The 16,840-nt window shown below is 37.9% G+C and overlaps 4 protein-coding genes across 9 annotated transcripts; 2 read left to right on the top strand and 2 right to left on the bottom strand.

Moving 5' to 3' along the window:
• The first annotated feature begins 127 nt into the window (after positions 1–127).
• On the top strand, positions 128–1,358 carry LOC137585565 (UDP-xylose and UDP-N-acetylglucosamine transporter). Its single transcript, XM_068301366.1, has 2 exons — positions 128–216; positions 273–1,358. Exon 2 carries the CDS (start codon positions 280–282, stop codon positions 1,249–1,251), a length of 972 nt encoding a protein of 323 aa, XP_068157467.1. The 5' UTR covers positions 128–216; positions 273–279; the 3' UTR covers positions 1,252–1,358.
• On the bottom strand, positions 1,275–8,117 carry superdeath (Suppressor of ER stress-induced death). Its single transcript, XM_068301357.1, has 7 exons — positions 7,801–8,117; positions 4,087–4,811; positions 3,870–4,025; positions 2,428–3,808; positions 2,161–2,366; positions 1,793–2,101; positions 1,275–1,729 (listed from the first exon to the last, which is right to left on the bottom strand). The coding sequence occupies exons 2-7, from the start codon at positions 4,809–4,811 to the stop codon at positions 1,501–1,503; spliced, it is 3,006 nt and encodes a 1,001-aa protein (XP_068157458.1). The 5' UTR covers positions 7,801–8,117; the 3' UTR covers positions 1,275–1,500.
• Positions 8,118–8,976: 859 nt separating this feature from the next.
• Positions 8,977–9,884, top strand: Alg13 (Alg13 UDP-N-acetylglucosaminyltransferase subunit). The gene has a single exon (XM_068301367.1). The coding sequence runs from the start codon at positions 9,040–9,042 to the stop codon at positions 9,556–9,558; it is 519 nt and encodes a 172-aa protein (XP_068157468.1). The 5' UTR covers positions 8,977–9,039; the 3' UTR covers positions 9,559–9,884.
• Positions 9,885–9,913: 29 nt separating this feature from the next.
• Vha100-1 (V-type ATPase subunit a family protein Vha100-1) lies at positions 9,914–16,667 on the bottom strand. 6 transcript variants are annotated; one of them, XM_068301359.1, is made up of 12 exons: positions 16,560–16,667; positions 16,025–16,168; positions 15,753–15,929; positions 15,551–15,679; positions 13,532–13,632; positions 13,078–13,119; positions 12,518–12,644; positions 11,296–12,454; positions 11,013–11,230; positions 10,445–10,655; positions 10,209–10,380; positions 9,914–10,141 (listed from the first exon to the last, which is right to left on the bottom strand). In XM_068301359.1, the coding sequence occupies exons 2-12, from the start codon at positions 16,139–16,141 to the stop codon at positions 10,033–10,035; spliced, it is 2,562 nt and encodes an 853-aa protein (XP_068157460.1). In that variant the 5' UTR covers positions 16,142–16,168; positions 16,560–16,667; the 3' UTR covers positions 9,914–10,032. The 6 variants fall into 6 exon arrangements, with proteins under 6 accessions (XP_068157460.1, XP_068157459.1, XP_068157464.1 ...); XM_068301358.1 differs by lacking the exons at positions 13,078–13,119; positions 13,532–13,632 and adding an exon at positions 14,688–14,842; XM_068301363.1 differs by lacking the exons at positions 13,078–13,119; positions 13,532–13,632 and adding an exon at positions 14,688–14,779.
• Positions 16,668–16,840: the final 173 nt, after the last annotated feature.

The raw sequence follows: 16,840 nt of genomic DNA, 5'->3' as shown, positions 1-16,840 counted from the left end.
TCTCAAAATACCGATATCCTTTCGGCGAATCCTTTAGGATATTGATCATTTAAACATTACTTTTAAATTTTGCGCCAAGTTCGATAATTTTGATTCGATAACAGGGCTGGGAGCGACCTGTTGATGTTATCGATAAGTACCTGTTGCTCTTGTTTTGATTTTTTGGGGAAATAAAGAAAGTTTAGCTGAAATAATGACCTAGTTTAAGTGCCTTAGGTGAGTGCTAATTTTTATAAGAAATACCAATTAATTTGTTAAGTTTTGCTTATTAGGCCCTACATGTCTTCCATCCGTCCAAGCTCCATCCTTGCCACAGGCGGCGTATTCTTAGGATGCTGCAGTGGAATCATTTTCTTAGAGCTGCTGGTGAAACTTGATCCGGGAGCAGGTAATCTCATCACGGCCGCTCAGTTCGCCTTTATAGCCCTAGAGGGTTTTATATTTACCTCTAATTTTGGTCGGACCCAACGTGTAATTAGTCTAAAGGACTATGGACTCCTGGTGTTCATGTTTTTCTTGACGAGTGTGTGCAATAACTACGTGTTCGAGTTCAATGTGCCAATGACTCTGCACATGATCATTCGAGGCGGCTCCCTCATATCGAATATGTGTCTCGGCAGAATTTTACTTAAGCGACATTATACGACTAGACAGTATGTATCAGTTATTATGATAAGTGTAGGCATATTTATATGTACATACTGCTCCAGCCAAGACCAGGGGAAAGGAATTGGTAATACCGAATCGAATTTCTTCTGGTGGCTAGTGGGAGTTTTACTTCTCGTATTGGCACTCTTTGTGTCATCCTACATGGGCATTACCCAAGAGCTTTTATATCGCAAGCATGGGAAATGTGCCCGGGAAGCCTTGTACTATACTCACCTATTGCCATTACCCGCTTTCTTGTTCATGTATGAGAATATTAAAAATCATTGGTTTAAGGCTTTTGAGGGTGAAGCTATTAAATTGCCCTTGTTACATCTCTCAGTACCTTTAATTTTAGTTTTTCTACTAGCAAATGTGCTTGCTCAGCATCTGTGCATTAGTTCAGTTTACGCTCTGACCACTGAATGCAGTTCACTTACCGTGACTCTTATTCTGACTCTGCGTAAATTCATCTCTTTGGTATTTTCCATCATTTACTTTCGTAATCCCTTCACCTTGTACCACTGGTTGGGCACATTCCTTGTCTTTGTGGGCACATTAATGTTTGCCAACATTTTAAGACTGCCACGCAGGAAAAATGATTAAGCTTTAAATAAGACACCATTCCATTTACACATAAAATATACATATATAAATGATACATTTAAGTACAAGTTAAAAATACAAATACAAAGAAGAAGTTTTTAAAAATAGATTAGTACAAATTATTCCTTTTTTACAGAGGCAAGCGTTCCAGCTCTCCTAGATACTAAGACATAAATGCATAGCCAAGTGTTTAATACTGCTGCTGCTCCCGCTGTCTCTTGGATCCAGCCAAAAGCCAAATCGGAACGCTTAAGTCGAGCCAACTTCACGTTGTAGCCATTTCACAATCGACTTGTAATTGCGGGTCATCCAGTCAACACTGGTCTCAACTTGTTCAACAATTTGCTGAATGGGTCTATCATAATCCCAATGGGCATCACGCAGAAATTCCTCAAACTCGGCCAGCTGGTACTTGGAGTTCATACGTTTGGTGGCAAATTTAAGCAATGTATGGATATTGGTTATCTGGGAGCCCATACTGGAAAAAGGATAATTTGTATTAAACGAAGCCAAATTATGATAAACGTGCAGATCAACTTACTAGGTGTTGATCTCTTGCCAATTGTTGCGCAGAAAATCAAAGGCTACATGCTGACCAACAACCGAATTGGATACAGCCGCAAATACCCGAAATACATCTTGTTTTCGTATATGCTCTCCAGCAATTCCACGTCGGAGATAACGATAGAGCAACCAAGGCTCTTTTGAGCAGCCCAAGGCAGTGAGTAGTAACTCCTTTTCGCCCGACAAACTTGTTCTCAAATAACGCTCGAAAGCGAAATCCCATTCGTATTCAGTTCCATATTGAATGGCTGTGCAGTAGACAACGCCACGAAGATTTGGACCAATTCTAAGCAGAATAAACCCATTAGACATTGGTTTAACAGTTTCTAGCTTTTCGCAACTTACGGATTATTAGCATCAGGATTTGGTGTTTGTATCCAGTTCTGAAAATGTCTTATGCTCTCCGAAATGCATTCCTGATGTCCCAGATGGCAAGCCATATTTAATATTTCGGAACGCTTTAGCAGCAATAAAATGTCTTCGTTGTCGCTCCGTGAATCTTCAAAACGAACTTCATTATAAACCTTGCCCAGTTGCTTTAGTAGATATTTCTATTGTAAATGAAATGTGGGCAATGAATAACCAAAAAGTAGATCATTAAGAAATGAATACCTTCAGCAGATCATAGTCCCCGGAATTGACAAACATGGAATCAATGAAATTGAAATTAATTATCGCTGCCTTCCAGGGTACATGACCCGTCTCATGGGCCAGATAACGGGTCAAATTCATAGCCGTATCATAAGAGAGGAATGATCCCCTTGCCAAGTTCAGAACATCGTCAATGAGCTGAGCCCGATTGGCGGGGGCAATCTCCTCAAAATGCTTTTCATCCATTAGGTGTTGGGTTATAGCCTGCCAGTTATCTATATCATAGTTGACCCGATAGTAGCCAGTTTGCTGGATATTAAAGATAAACCATTTATCTGTGGAAAGATTACGATTTTCTATCTCGTAGACTTTTGTACGTGGCATCCAGGTGGTGGGACGTGTGTTGGCGAAATTTAATTCCGTCGAGGTAGTAAAGGTCAGAGGTATCCACCAAAAGAGACTCTCGTCCTCCTTGGAGCTGTTGGCATAAACAAAACGTACTTGCTCCAATCGTATAGCATTTGAATTCGGATGACGCGAAATCTTAACGACCGGATATCCTGTCTGCAGGGTCCAAGTATCCATTATCTCCTTAACACTGGTGCTGCGATCCAGCAATCCTGAAGCCTTGGCCTCATCGGTGAGGAAACGCCAAAGATCGTCTTGAGAAGCCGAGCTATATGCCATGTCTCTTAAATATTTGCTCAGACCCCGACGGAAGACAGAATCCGTAAGGAAATGCGCCATCATTCGAATAATGGTTGACCCCTTGGCATAAGAGATGCGATCGAAGATCTCTGATATCTCCTGCGGATTATACACTTCCTGTGAGATCTTATGCGATGTAGAGAGGGCATCCAATTGAAAAACTGACTGTAATTCGTTGACCACAAACTGATCCAATTGTTTCCACTCGGGGGCGATAGCGTCAGCTGTTATATATTCCATATAGCTGGCAAAACCTTCGTTTAGCCAAATGTCTGCCCACCAACTTGGTGTCACCAAGTTGCCAAACCATTGATGGGCCAACTCGTGGCCAACCACTGCAGCAACGCGCTGCTTGCTATTGGCAGTAGCCAAGCCTGGCTCAAACAGCATTGCCGTCTCCCTGAAGGTAATGAGGCCCCAGTTCTCCATGGCACCGGCTTGAAATTCGGGCAGAGCTATCATATCGATCTTGGGAAGTGGAAACGTAACGTTGAAAAAGTCCTGCAGAAAGCTTAGAATCCTGGGTCCCACACTCAAGGCGTATTCTGCCGATCTTATGGCATCTGCTCGTGCCCACACCGAGAAATTACCCGACGAGATATGACTAAAATCGGAGATGGCATAGGCCACCAGATAAGTTGACATGGGTAGCGATTCGGCAAAGTGATCCCACACATAATTGGGTATAGAGTCACTGCAATGGCAACAAAAGGGTTAACCAAGGCTACTGTGGAGAACTATAGAGGATTACTCACTGCTTATTGGTTGATGTAATTGGCATATTGGAAACGGTTGTCATGTTACGAGGGCGAGCAATATGCAAGGTAAACTTGGCCTTTAAAGCTGGCTCATCAAAACAGGGAAAAGCACGACGAGCATCGGTCGCTTGGAATTGCGTAGAGGCCACCCACCTACACAAATATAAAAATCCACTTAGCCACTACAAATATCGTCATCTCAATCTAAACTTACCTTGTTTCATTGTGCACCTTGTAGGAACTGCGATAGAATCCCTGCAGAAAGTCCTGAATGATGCCACCGAACTGTATGTGCACCACATATTCAGATCCACGCACAAGCTTGTCATAGAGTTCGATGACGAAGAATTGCTTGGCTCCCACCAGATATTGTTTGTGTATCCGCAGGCTATCCTGATCCAATTGATTTTGAGCCAACACACGATAAACAGCCACATCACTGCGTGAGATGTTCAACTCCTCCGCATGCATGGTGATGTTATAGCAATCCTGGAGGACACGTACACGTATCTGGACACTCCCTGAGAAGCTAAAATTTCCACTTAGCTCAGGTTCCAGGGTAATATTATATTTTAATGGCTGTATGGATTGCGGCAAGCGTACATCCCGATCGTATTTGGGTAGCTGATCGTTCTGGGCATGATTGGACTTATGACGCAAGTGGACACTGGTACAGACAATATCTTCACCCGGTTCTGCTGTCAATTGGCCGCATGTTGCAAAATTATAGACTATGAAACCAACAGCCAAAAGGGTGCATATAAAGAAAGAGATCAAGAGCACGGCAGTCGTAATGGATACGCTATAGACCCTAGAGAAGGTTGTTGTTGGTGTTGTCGTTGTGGGCGTGGCTCTGCTACTGGCACCTGAGGTATTGGCATTCAAATGACGTGCCTCCATGCTGAGATTTTCGTGCAATGGTATCTCCTTGACAACCATCTGAGGACAAACAGGAAGAAGATATCAATTAATAGAGACCACCACCACCACCAGCACTATCAGTCCACCACTTCCATTTCCGTAATTCAATATCCAACTGCTGGTTTAAACCTTCGCCCCCCTTTTTAACCACTTAAGTGGTTTCTCTTGAGCCTCCCTTCCTCACATTGCACTTGGCACATCGATTTAATTGTCCTTGCATATCCTTTTTGTGGAAGCTCAAACAAAAGAAGCCAAAGTAATTGAGTACAGATTTCTGTAAATTAATAATCATTTGAGGTTCCCCTGTTACCCATATTTCAAGCTCGATGATCATCATCGTCATTATTATTATACAAAAGATGTACAGTATTATTAACAAACACAGTTGTTGTTCCAACAAAATAACAAACTGGCTGAAAAGGCCATAAATACAATAGGAATAATTTCTGTTAGCTAAATAAATAACTATTTATCTGGGTGGGTTACGAATAAGAGAGATATGTGTATATATATTGCAACTACTAATTGCAATAGAAAAAGTGTGTGTGCCTTTTGTGAATCAGTCTTATATCACGCTTAGCAAGCTTCTCTATTTCATTCACACAATTCAACGTCACAATACAGAAATAGCATTAAAAAAAGGGTGTTTCCCTCGTCATCATCATCATTATCATTATCAAGCATTGTGCTGAAAAATCCCAGTCTAGAAATTCTGCGGACAACTGGTTTTTAAGATAAAAACATATAAATAAGTTGCTGCATATAAGATCAATTAAATTGTTGTTAATTTTAGAGCTTCTGTTGAAAATTTAGCAGACTTATAGGAAGACTTTGTGGTTTAAAACTCTCTCACCTCAAATCAATTATCTAATATGCAATTAATTAATTACAACTGTTAATTTATTGATCATTGGTGAATTTTGTTGAAGTTAAAAAGTTTCCTTTGTTTCCGAAAAAATGTGATTTATTAAGTTATAAGACAAGTTCAAAAACATTCCCTAAGGTTGAATTCTTATATCATTGATAGAGTTCTTTTCAACTAACAATAAGACAAATCATCAGTCCGAGATGCCTTCATTCCTTCGTTTTTCCTTAAGGACGATAAAACAACAAGAATCAAGAAAGAAGAAAGTCCGTTGTAAATAACAAATAAACTTCAGGAACATTAAAAACACTTAATTGTTAAGCAAATGAAATAAGTTTGAAAATTTCTTGCATTTTATAATTAATATGGAACAAGATCAGAAGATTTCCCTTATCAAAATGTCAATTTAAAAGACCTCTGGCGATTACGAATTATTTGTGCACCAAAACAAACAAAACTCACCACGTCATCATTATAATCAATTGGCAAAAGTTTAAGTATAAATTGAGCATAACAACAACGACAACATCATCATCATCATCATGAGTTGGTTCACATAAATCAACTTATACATATGCAAATATGCTATAGTCAGTCAGTCTGCCGGCTAATTGAGTTATGGCATTAATTTGATCTGTTGCTGGTTGCAAATTGCAACAATTAAACGCCGACAACTGAGTTCATCTGACGAAGCTGACACGATGACCTTCATTGAAAACATTAACGATATGTCACCCAAAACCCACTCCCATCCCTCCACAAAGGGGGTTTTGGAGGATTCTCTCTCCGGGGATCCAATTTAAAGCAATATTTCATTGATAAAGTGCGTACAAGTCCATGGCATATGGCTTTGGCATGTAGTCAATTAATTAATACAAGGACATATCTGGATACGATGTAGACAACACACACTTTTATTTATACACTCACAAATAGGGTGTATTCCTTTATTGTTAAAGTGGTAGCCATGATTCCTATCCTCCAGTTCATAAATAAATTTGTGTTTTTATGTCAAAATGGCTTGAAGACGATTTGGATTTTCATGCAATTTTTCTTTACTTTTGAATTGGTACAACATCAAATCATTTCTTAACCACTGCCAAATCACCTTAAAATATCAATATATATTGATATAAAAACTTTTATTTAGTCTAAAATATATTTTTATTATAAGACGGACAATAAAAATGATCGAAGAAAACGCAAAATAAACTGGGCCCTCTACTAAATAAATTTTGTATATGGAAAATATATATATTTAACATATGCATATACATATATGTATATATGTATCTACATGTGTCTATGCTTGATTAAGACATCAAAAACACAAATTGAATCGATGATCCCCATTCACCCCCCCGTTGGAAGATATGTATATAAAAAGTAAATTTATTAGCCGATGACTGATGTATGTGGCTATCTGGTGTGTCTCTGTGTGTGTGTGTGTGTGGGTGCCAATGATGATGTTTGCCGGCTACTGATCTTTGGTCTTGCTCTTGGGTTGGGCGTTTCACCTAATTTGCACTTTTGCTCTAATTGAATTTCGGGCAACAGAAAGACAGAGAAAAAAAGAACATAAATAATTTCTACAAATTATTTGAATAGATTAAAAATTCAAAAGTCATAGAAAAGTTTCCGCTCGTGTTTAATGGATCCTGGCATTATCGAGAGATATGTAGTCAATGTTAGTTGTTTTTTTTTTTCTTAATCGTTGCCAGATGGCAAGAGATGAAGGAGAAAATAAACACATAAACTTAAATGTATTGTAGACAAAATAAACAACAAATGCAAACAACAAAATAATGTGCAAAAATAAAAATGGAATTAAATTAAGTGTTGATGGGTCAATTACTGTCCACACACACACACACACCTACACAGCGATTATACAGTGCATTGCTAATGTCTTCGTTTTACCAGCAGAATTTAGGTATACAAGGACATCAAGGACATATATTTAGGCAGAAAACCACTTTCTATAATATTATGATTTCATTTGAATGTACATAGACTTTATGCATACACTGTTGGCATATGGGCACCCACACTTAAATGAAGAAGAGCAACTGGAGCCAGGGAGCAGAGATTGAAAATCAAATTACCACCACAGAAATAATTGCATTTTGCTTGTGCTTTTACCTTCTCGTTGCAGTTTTACAGTTGTTCACAAAACTTTTGCAATATCAATTTAAACGCACACACACGCAAAATTTAATTAAATGCAGAATAAATCAAATATCCAAACATAAGTGACTTTATTTTTTGTGCGCCGCCGTAACAAGCTAAACTAAATGCAATTTGTCCAAATGACCAATGACCACCACGAATGGGTATGGGAGGACTCGGCCCCACCGCTTAACTAGACACACACACACGCACAATCCACTCAAGGAACAGCGAGGACGAGCAAAGACAACCGTGTATCGTAACGGTCGAGACCAGACTGAATCCGAGGCGGAAGCAAGGCAAGCATAATAAGCTGATACGAGTAGATCGACAGCCAGGCAAGCAGGCCGGCGGCGGGCAGCAACTTTACTACACACATACGTACGTATGTATATCATGCCTAGGTGTGAGAGAGAGTAGTGGGTGAGTGAGAAACTGAAAGTGCGAAAGTGAGAGTAAAAATATTGCATATAAAAAGTTTACATTTACCCAGAAATATACTTACATACATATATTATAGCTGGGAGACCGCTAGTCATAGCGTTTTTGTCATCTTTAATTTATGGTGCGCTAAAATAATCATTAATTTTTGTATTCCTGCAAAGGGTCAGTAAAAAATACAAAGTGTTTAAAGACTAAAAACTTAAAAGTTAAGAAGCATAATTATCTTATTTTTTATTGACGTCTATTCCCTAATTGCAATCTGTGCTTACATGGACAATTAGCGAATTTTGTTATAAACGTTAAGATTTAACAAAGATACAATAATTTCAAATTATTAGGTATATATACAATATATCTTAAAAATTATATTGGCTAAAAAGTTAATACAAAATGAGGTGTAAATGAAAGGACTGGCTGCAGGAGAGTGCAGGTTAATATAACATCATTTTTTTTTATTCTTTTCAATATACATTAAGTCAAATGCGATACCCTGCAACAAAATAATCTGCATACGTTTATAATGTGATTTCAATAGACAAATAATGGTTGCCTTTTCTTATAAACTTACTTTTGAATTATACTTATAATTATAAAACAATTTGTAGTTGAAAACCTTGACAAATGAAAAATAACGGAAAATACCAAGTTACATTTGAAAATGATGTGATTTTTGCTGGTATTTTAGTATTTTTTATTTCATAGTGTGACCAGCTGCACTAAGACGGTGCCAACTTTATTTATTTTTGTTTATTTTTATTTCTACAAAATATGCAATTGAAAACTGTTTATGTGACCGTGGGCACGACTAAATTTGATGGCTTAATTGAGACAATGAAGTCGCCATCGGTTCTGGATGCACTCCAGAGTCGCGGTTGCCAAAAGCTTATCCTTCAACACGGCAATTCTGCTGCCTTACATTCCGAAGAGATGAAACGGATCCAGGAGAGTCATGGGATTCAAATAGAGCAGTACAAATTTCGTCCAAATATTGGGGATATCAAGGCAGCTGACTTGGTGATTGGACATGCTGGAGCAGGAACTTGCATGGATATACTTAATAACAAGAAGCCGGGTCTAATTGTTGTCAACGATGAACTGATGGATAACCATCAGCTGGAATTGGCAAAGCAGTTGGCAACAGAAAACTATTTATATTACTGTCGAGTCAGCCAATTGGAAAAGGAACTGACCAAATTGGACTTTTCAAAACTTAAGCCCTATGAGCCGGCCATAGCAAATATGCAAAAATTTGTAAACTCTTTGAATGAACTAATAAAAGCTAAATAAGTCATTCGAATAGTCATCCCGGCCAAAAATTAGATTAATTTAAATGTAAATAAGAATACCAACAAAACGTGAAAAAAAATTTTATAATTAGTTAATATTTTGTGTGACGTAGAAAGAAGCTACTTCTGGTTCAGATGTCTTATCAAATTGTTAATGCACTTGATTTTTGTTTTTGGCAGGGCTGTTCCCTAGGACTATTATTTATTTATGAGAATAAACATGATAAACGGCTACATAGAACATTAGTAATTACATAATATTATTAACATACACATATGTGAACTTGGGTATACGAGATATACATTAATAAATTCATGATTACTAGACATCAAGCGACTATTAAAGCATACATATATGTAATATTTAAGAAATTGCTAGCTTATTATGTATTTGGATATATAATTTTCAATTGCATTAACGATGAGACTCCTTCCTCCATGCTTTGGTTACGTTTCAGATGCTGTCAATTGAAATTTATTCAGCATCGCTAGAAGAAGCTGCTCCATTCTCGATGATGGCATCGAATGAGAACGGCAAGAAGGCATAACCCTGGCCCATGTAGAATTTACTCTGGAACTCAACCCTGAAAAGAAAAAGCGAAATATTTCAGCCTATAACATCGGCAGCTTACACTTTTAGTATTAACTTACCAGTGCAAACGCAAAGTGTGCAAGAAGGCAGACAGACCTTCCATTAGCACCAAAATACCAACAGTTAAAACAGCCCAAAAAGCAAAGACGAAGGTCAAAATAACACCACCAAGCCAACCTTCTTGTTTAAGTCCAATGGATAATACCATGGTCCACAGGACTTCGGCAAGCTCTGCAAATATTTAAACCAAAAATATTACTAAAATGCAGGATACGGTCAAGATGATTCCACTTACGTGCATGAGCCAATGACAGAGCCCACAATCGTAAATAAGAGGCGGTATGCGAAACAGAACCAAGCACATACTCAATGGTATGTATGCCCTGATGTATGAATATCTCGGACATTTCCTCCTCATCATGATGACCACCTGCCCCTCCGTGGGAACCACCATTAGAAGTACCACCAATTTCCGCATCAGATGTAGCTCCAGCTATGGGCTGAACCTAAATTGAAGAATATAATGTCTACATTTAGTATTTGAGCGATTTGCAAATAGATTTTTTAAATATTTAGGACAAAAACACAACGAGACACGACTAACCTCTTCCTTTAGTATTTGGGTTGGAGTGTTTTTTTAATATTTTTGATTTTTGTTTTGTTTTTGGTTTGGTTTGGTATCGTGTGGATCGGGTGGGGAGTAATTGGAGTACAAATAAACAAGAAGCAGTTACTATATGCTCATGTTATGTTAAAATGTTTAAGTGCAATGTCGAGATGTAGTGAATGGCGATTCATGGCGGAGGTTTGACTACTTTTAGCATGAATGATATTCGAAATTTGATAATCGAACAGATACTTACGTTGGCCAGTTTGCGAGCTTGCATGATCTTCCATGGTTTGCCAAGCAACATGACAGGAATGCAAGCGAGAGCAACTAGAACAAATACCGTCTGAATGAACGATTGGCCCCAGAACATATAAACCTTACAGCCCTCAGGCGGCGTTTTGGGAGTATTAAACAGAACCATATCAATGAAGGTGATTAAAATTGATGGAGCACACGATTCCGAATAGGGCACTGTAAGGAAAAAAATGTTATAAATTGTTTCTTAAAATATACTTTCTCTAGTAACCAAAACTCACTGGGATTTGTGGCAGCATATCGGTTCCATTTAATAAACATCAAGAGCACCAAGTAGAAGAAGAGCAGAACCAGGAACACAAGCTGGGGAATGAACTCATAGATCAGCGATAGACGATTACGGAAATAGGTATGATTATGCCAGCTCATAATGACGCCAAAGATCATGTGTATGACACCGAAAATAATGGAAATCTTCATTTTGTAACCATTGTGGAAGATGATTTTATTCGCTGTAGCCACTTGCCAAATGGGATCCAAGCCAAATGGATAAGGATCTCCCACATAGTCAGTTGAATTCGGATTTAATTGAAGTAACTTATTTTCCATTACAGTCGATGTGTTGTAGGACAATCGCCAATGGGAGCCAAATATGTTCAAAGATTTCGAGAAGATATCGTTGTAGATGAGACCAGTGTACATGGAAAAGGCGCCCATTAAAAAGATAATGTAACGGCCACCGAAGAAAATGTTCCAAATCTCGTTATCCGTCTTCTGAGCGGCCAATCCTTTCTCCTTGCGTATCATCCACAAGCCAAAGAGAGCCATTAGAGCACCATGACCCAAATCGCCAAACATCACAGCGAACAGGAAGGGAAACGTAATAATCGTGTATGGAGCAGGATTCATTTCGCGATAGCTGGCCACTCCATAGGCATCGATTAGGGCCTGAAAGGCTTTAGTAAACTTGTTGGTCCGATTATAGGTCGGAGGATTTTCGAATGTTTGCATTCGATTCAAAATCGGCGGCACTGACGAGCCCGAACGCTCTGTGCCACGTCGCAAAGCCAATTGTATGGTCTCTATATCCAACAAGGGCACCCAACATTCGGCAATTAAACACTTCTGTGTCACATCCAAATTGAAGAGATTCAACGTATGGTAGATGGCCTTGATTTTTCGGACCTTCACAAACCAATTCTTAAGGTTCTTAGCAGCAGCTACCAACACTCGATGACGATGATCTTGGGTCTGGCCCAGAACCGTATTCAAATCCTCAATACGAGTCATTACACCCATAGCCATTTCACGACGATCGGCGGGAGCTTCAGGGCAGGGATACAAAGTAGCCCGGAAGCCTTCACAAATCTTCTTAACGCGAGTCTTCAATTGATCGCCTTGAAAGAAGATAATGAACACTGACTTGTGCACCTGATCGCCCTGTAAATGAACCCACAAATGGTCAATACTAAAGATAAAGTCGAATATTTTCAATGCACTTACATTGGTGGGATCCTCCAAGGGGGTTTCAATCATAGCTTGACGCAGGAACACATTGCCACGGCAGGCACGCCACAGCATCCGTTCAAAGGCGGGTAATCTCTCGCGCAAAATGACGCCAGCCACAAAACTAAAGAGAAGATCGATTAGTTTGAAGAACTTTGACAAATTTACACGAATCGGTTGCTCTCTCAACACATTCCGACTAATTATTTACGACAAAAATGGAAAACTAAACTCTTAAGCACAATATATATTTATAGATATACCAATGAGCGGCGCGTAGCAAGGAGCGAGCATGTAGCATGAAACGAAGGGAAAGGACAACAGACACAGGGGAGAAGACAGGCGTACTGGGATGGTGACAGGGAGGGAATAGAACTCAAGGATAACGAAATGGCGGCGAACGAAGCTAATGATTAACCACTTTTGATGGGTGTTTTTATGTCTCAGATATTTACAACGCATTTTATGAATCGAGTGACGAAAATTGAAAATGTTTTCCTAATCTAGGTTTTAATTTTGTTTTTGGCAATTACAGAGAGACATTGGAAGGTACCAACCATGGTAGATAATCCTCTCGTTCATTTGATTTATCCATATAACTAAAAGCATTTCTCATAAAATTTTGATTTTCATTTACAAATTGAAGTTTGTTGTTGTTGTTGTTGTAGTTGTTGTTATTGTTGGTGTTGTGGGTGAAGAGAAAAGGAGCAGAAGAAGAATAGAGATCGACATTTGATTTAATTTGTTTTCATTTTAGAAAATTTTCACATAAAATTATTGCTCCAATACATTTCTAATGCGTATGGCGACATCGTTAAATCTGCCTGGATTTGATGATGGTTATGTGTAGCTTCTATTTTTTTTTTAGCAATCTATTCTGATTTTTCTTGTTGTTAGTTGCGGCGGCAAGTAAGCAATAATTTTTGTTTTGGCATGTATTAAAAAATTAACGTAATGTAATTATTTCGTAGATTTTGCCTATTTCGTTGAGATTGGATAGATGATACATACCCGAGCTGAACGGGACCCATGGATGCACCAGCGGTGCGCGCCTCATCGGTTATAAGGGCACGTGTCATCGATTCAGTGGTATGGTTCACACCTCCCTCTTGCTAAAAATTTGTTTGTATTTTTGGATTTGACTTTTTTCTTGATTTACTATACATATATGTTGTTCTATGTGGTAGGTATTATTATAAAGTAGAGTTAGTTAGCCAGCTGGCTGGTTAGTTCAAGCCGCCACCATTTGGATTTTGAAATGTGTTGGATTGGGGCAGTAAAGTGGAAACCATCACCAGAGCAAACATATTCATTATGTGCATTGATTATACAAATTTTAAATATATATATTGCAATTATAGGAGTCTGGATTATCACAAGGATAAACACACACGCACACACAGAGACACACACACACGCGTAATGGACATATAGTATATATACATATGTATATATGTGTATAAAACTATCCTCTATGCATATTTACAGATTGAGATGATTTGCGACGTGGGAATATGAGAAGAAAAACAAACAGAGCTTAGGAGTTTCAATTAGCAAGCAGGCGATCGGTTGATGAAATGGCTTTAATTTCTTATCTTATCCTTGCAGATGAAAATATAAATAAAATACTTCACATCAAAACGTAAACTTACAGCCGAAACACTTTTTAAACAATCTTTGAAAAAATAAAAAAAAAAACCGAACAATTATTTTAATTGTTAACTTATAAGTTGATAAACATAAAAAAAGAAAACGGTTATATTTTGTTACATGTAATGTACAAATATCAATAATTGTAAATTTTACATTTTTTGTTTAATATTCTTTTGGTTGACCTCAACTTTTGTTTAAAATTTGCGTTGAATAGGAAATAACTTAACAAAATTATTAAAGGTGACATTAATGACTTTGTAATTTATTGCCACACGTTTAAAGCAAACGAACTCAGAATTGTTTATGATGCGAGTGATTAATAGCGGAATACTATTATTAACTATTTGACAAACAACTGCAAGGATATGAAAAACTTTGGCAAGCCAAAGTTTAAATTGCACTGAGTTTAGTTTTCCATTGTTGTTGTAGTATTTGGCTAATTGTTTCGAGAAGGGGGCGTGTGCTGAATGGTTTGGGACTGACTGTGTCTTTTTTTTGTTTTTCAAATATTTACCCAAGTTTCAAATTTTGGCCCGGCTGACTGGCACGTACACCCTCCTCGCCCAACAGCTGAGCTTGCTCATCCTCGTTCTGGTTGTCGGCCATCTGTTGATAGCGCCGATATTTGTTGGATGAATATACATTGGACTTATACACCGTTGGTACCGACTATCAACACACAGTCAACAGTCGCAAAGTAGTGATGGGGCGGGGTTTCGGTTTTCGGATTTTTGGGGTTTTTGTTTTCGGGTATTTCGATTTCGGTTTTTCGTGTGTTTTTTTGTGGGTGGGTGGTGCACATTGTGTGTGTTTGGTTTTTCATATTGTTTGATTGTTTTTCAGGAAGGTAATTGGGTAGGTATTGATTGATTGTTTTTGATTGATATGGAAAAATAAAAAATTATAAAGAGAAACGCATAATAAATAATAATACAGAAATAATAAAAATCATTTACATATACATATATATAACTATATAAATAATGTACAAAGCGTATAAACAAAACTAACTCAAACTCAAAAGCGCACACACTGGAAATAAGGCAAATTGGGAAAAACAAATTTAGATTAAATGCACATAAAGTTTGCCGTTGATATAGAGGACGAGGGTGTATTCGTGTAAGACTCGTTATTAATTTCTTGTTGTTGGTCATATTTAATAATTTCAAAAAAATTATATTAAAGCCAAAACCATCATATTTTGTTTAGAGTTAAAGTTTTTGTTAGAATTGTTGTGTTCCTTTTGCCAAATGTTAATTAGAAATTGCAAAAATGTATATAGTTTGCGAGGGGAAAGTATGTATAAGAAGGAGGGGCTGATTTCTGTTGCTGCCAATTTTTGGCGATATGCTAATTATTACAACCTATCGGCTTTACCTCATCAAAGAAAACTTGCGTCTTTCGCAAAATATGCTTCAGTTCGGTCAATTCGAGAAAGTTACGTTTCAGGGCTTCAGCATTTTGATTAACTTCCCTCAGCTCGTTCTCGAGTTTCTCAAACGTGGCCTACAAAAAGAAGGGAAGTCATAAAAATGATAAGCCAAACTGGTTATGGCAACAGTATAAAGAAGAAACGTACTTCCAAATCGATCATTTCACGTGGCTGTGGGGCTTCAGGACTTTCGCCAGTGTCTAGCATGGGAATGCCATCCTTTTTGATCTCCTTCTCCAAATAACGCAATTTGCGTTCCATCTCATCGCAACGTCGCACTTCATTCACAAATTTCCGCTGAAAGGCATTCACATCGGGATTAAGCTATAAGAGAGAGAGAGAGTGTGGGAGAAAGAAAGGGGAAAAGGTGTTTTTCAATTTCATGGGTAATTTCCATTACTAATCTTCAAAATACTTACATCGCGAAACTGCACTAAACCCAATTCGCCTAGCTCAGAGACACAAGCATAGGCTGCCTCGCTCTGTAGGAAGAGCTGGCACAAGGCCATCTCCTCGCTGCGGAATAACGATCCCATGTCTTCTCTTTTAACAATACCAAATCACTGAAAATTAATAGTGAATGAACAAAAAATATACATATATCAAACTGGGGGAGTTGAACGTATATTGCTATGATTCATATAACGCCATTTGTGGCTCTTTATCAATTACACTCTCTCGCCCACTTTATGTGGTTTCCGTAATCTGCATAGTATTTATACTAAATGCGACACATACACATAAATTCAGATCTCAGATACTAAGAGACACTTATTGATTTTTCCGCATAAAATGAAAGTGCTGCGTTGTTCAGTCTGTGACCTATCACCCACATATAATCACAATGTCTACTATTCAATTACACTTTCATCAGCAAATCAGTTTTTCGAGTTCCTTTGTTTGCTACACTGATTACAGACTCTATATTGATTAGCATAAGAAACACTTAATTACCAAATAAATTAAATCCAATCTTCTTTACAAATTTGCAGCTCAGCTGAATTGAGACTACTCAGTCGGGGAAAATTTAGTGCTGTAAAACAGGGAATTCCAGTGTTGTACCATGATTTTTTTGGTGTGTTAATACTGATAACTGTTAGCAAATTAGTCATTTTATTTTTCATCTAATGAGCTAGTTTAAAAACATTCAAAATCATTAAGGATAAATGAAACGGCTAATACACTAAACGTATTTAGTAATTTAATTAGTTACTTTAATTTAATCTTACACAAAA

The sequence above is a fragment of the Drosophila tropicalis genome, unplaced genomic scaffold (assembly GCF_018151085.1).
Source record: "Drosophila tropicalis isolate 14030-0801.00 unplaced genomic scaffold, ASM1815108v1 contig_878, whole genome shotgun sequence".
In the NCBI taxonomy this organism is placed as follows: domain Eukaryota; kingdom Metazoa; phylum Arthropoda; class Insecta; order Diptera; family Drosophilidae; genus Drosophila; species Drosophila tropicalis.
This window is presented reverse-complemented; position numbering and strand designations above follow the sequence as displayed.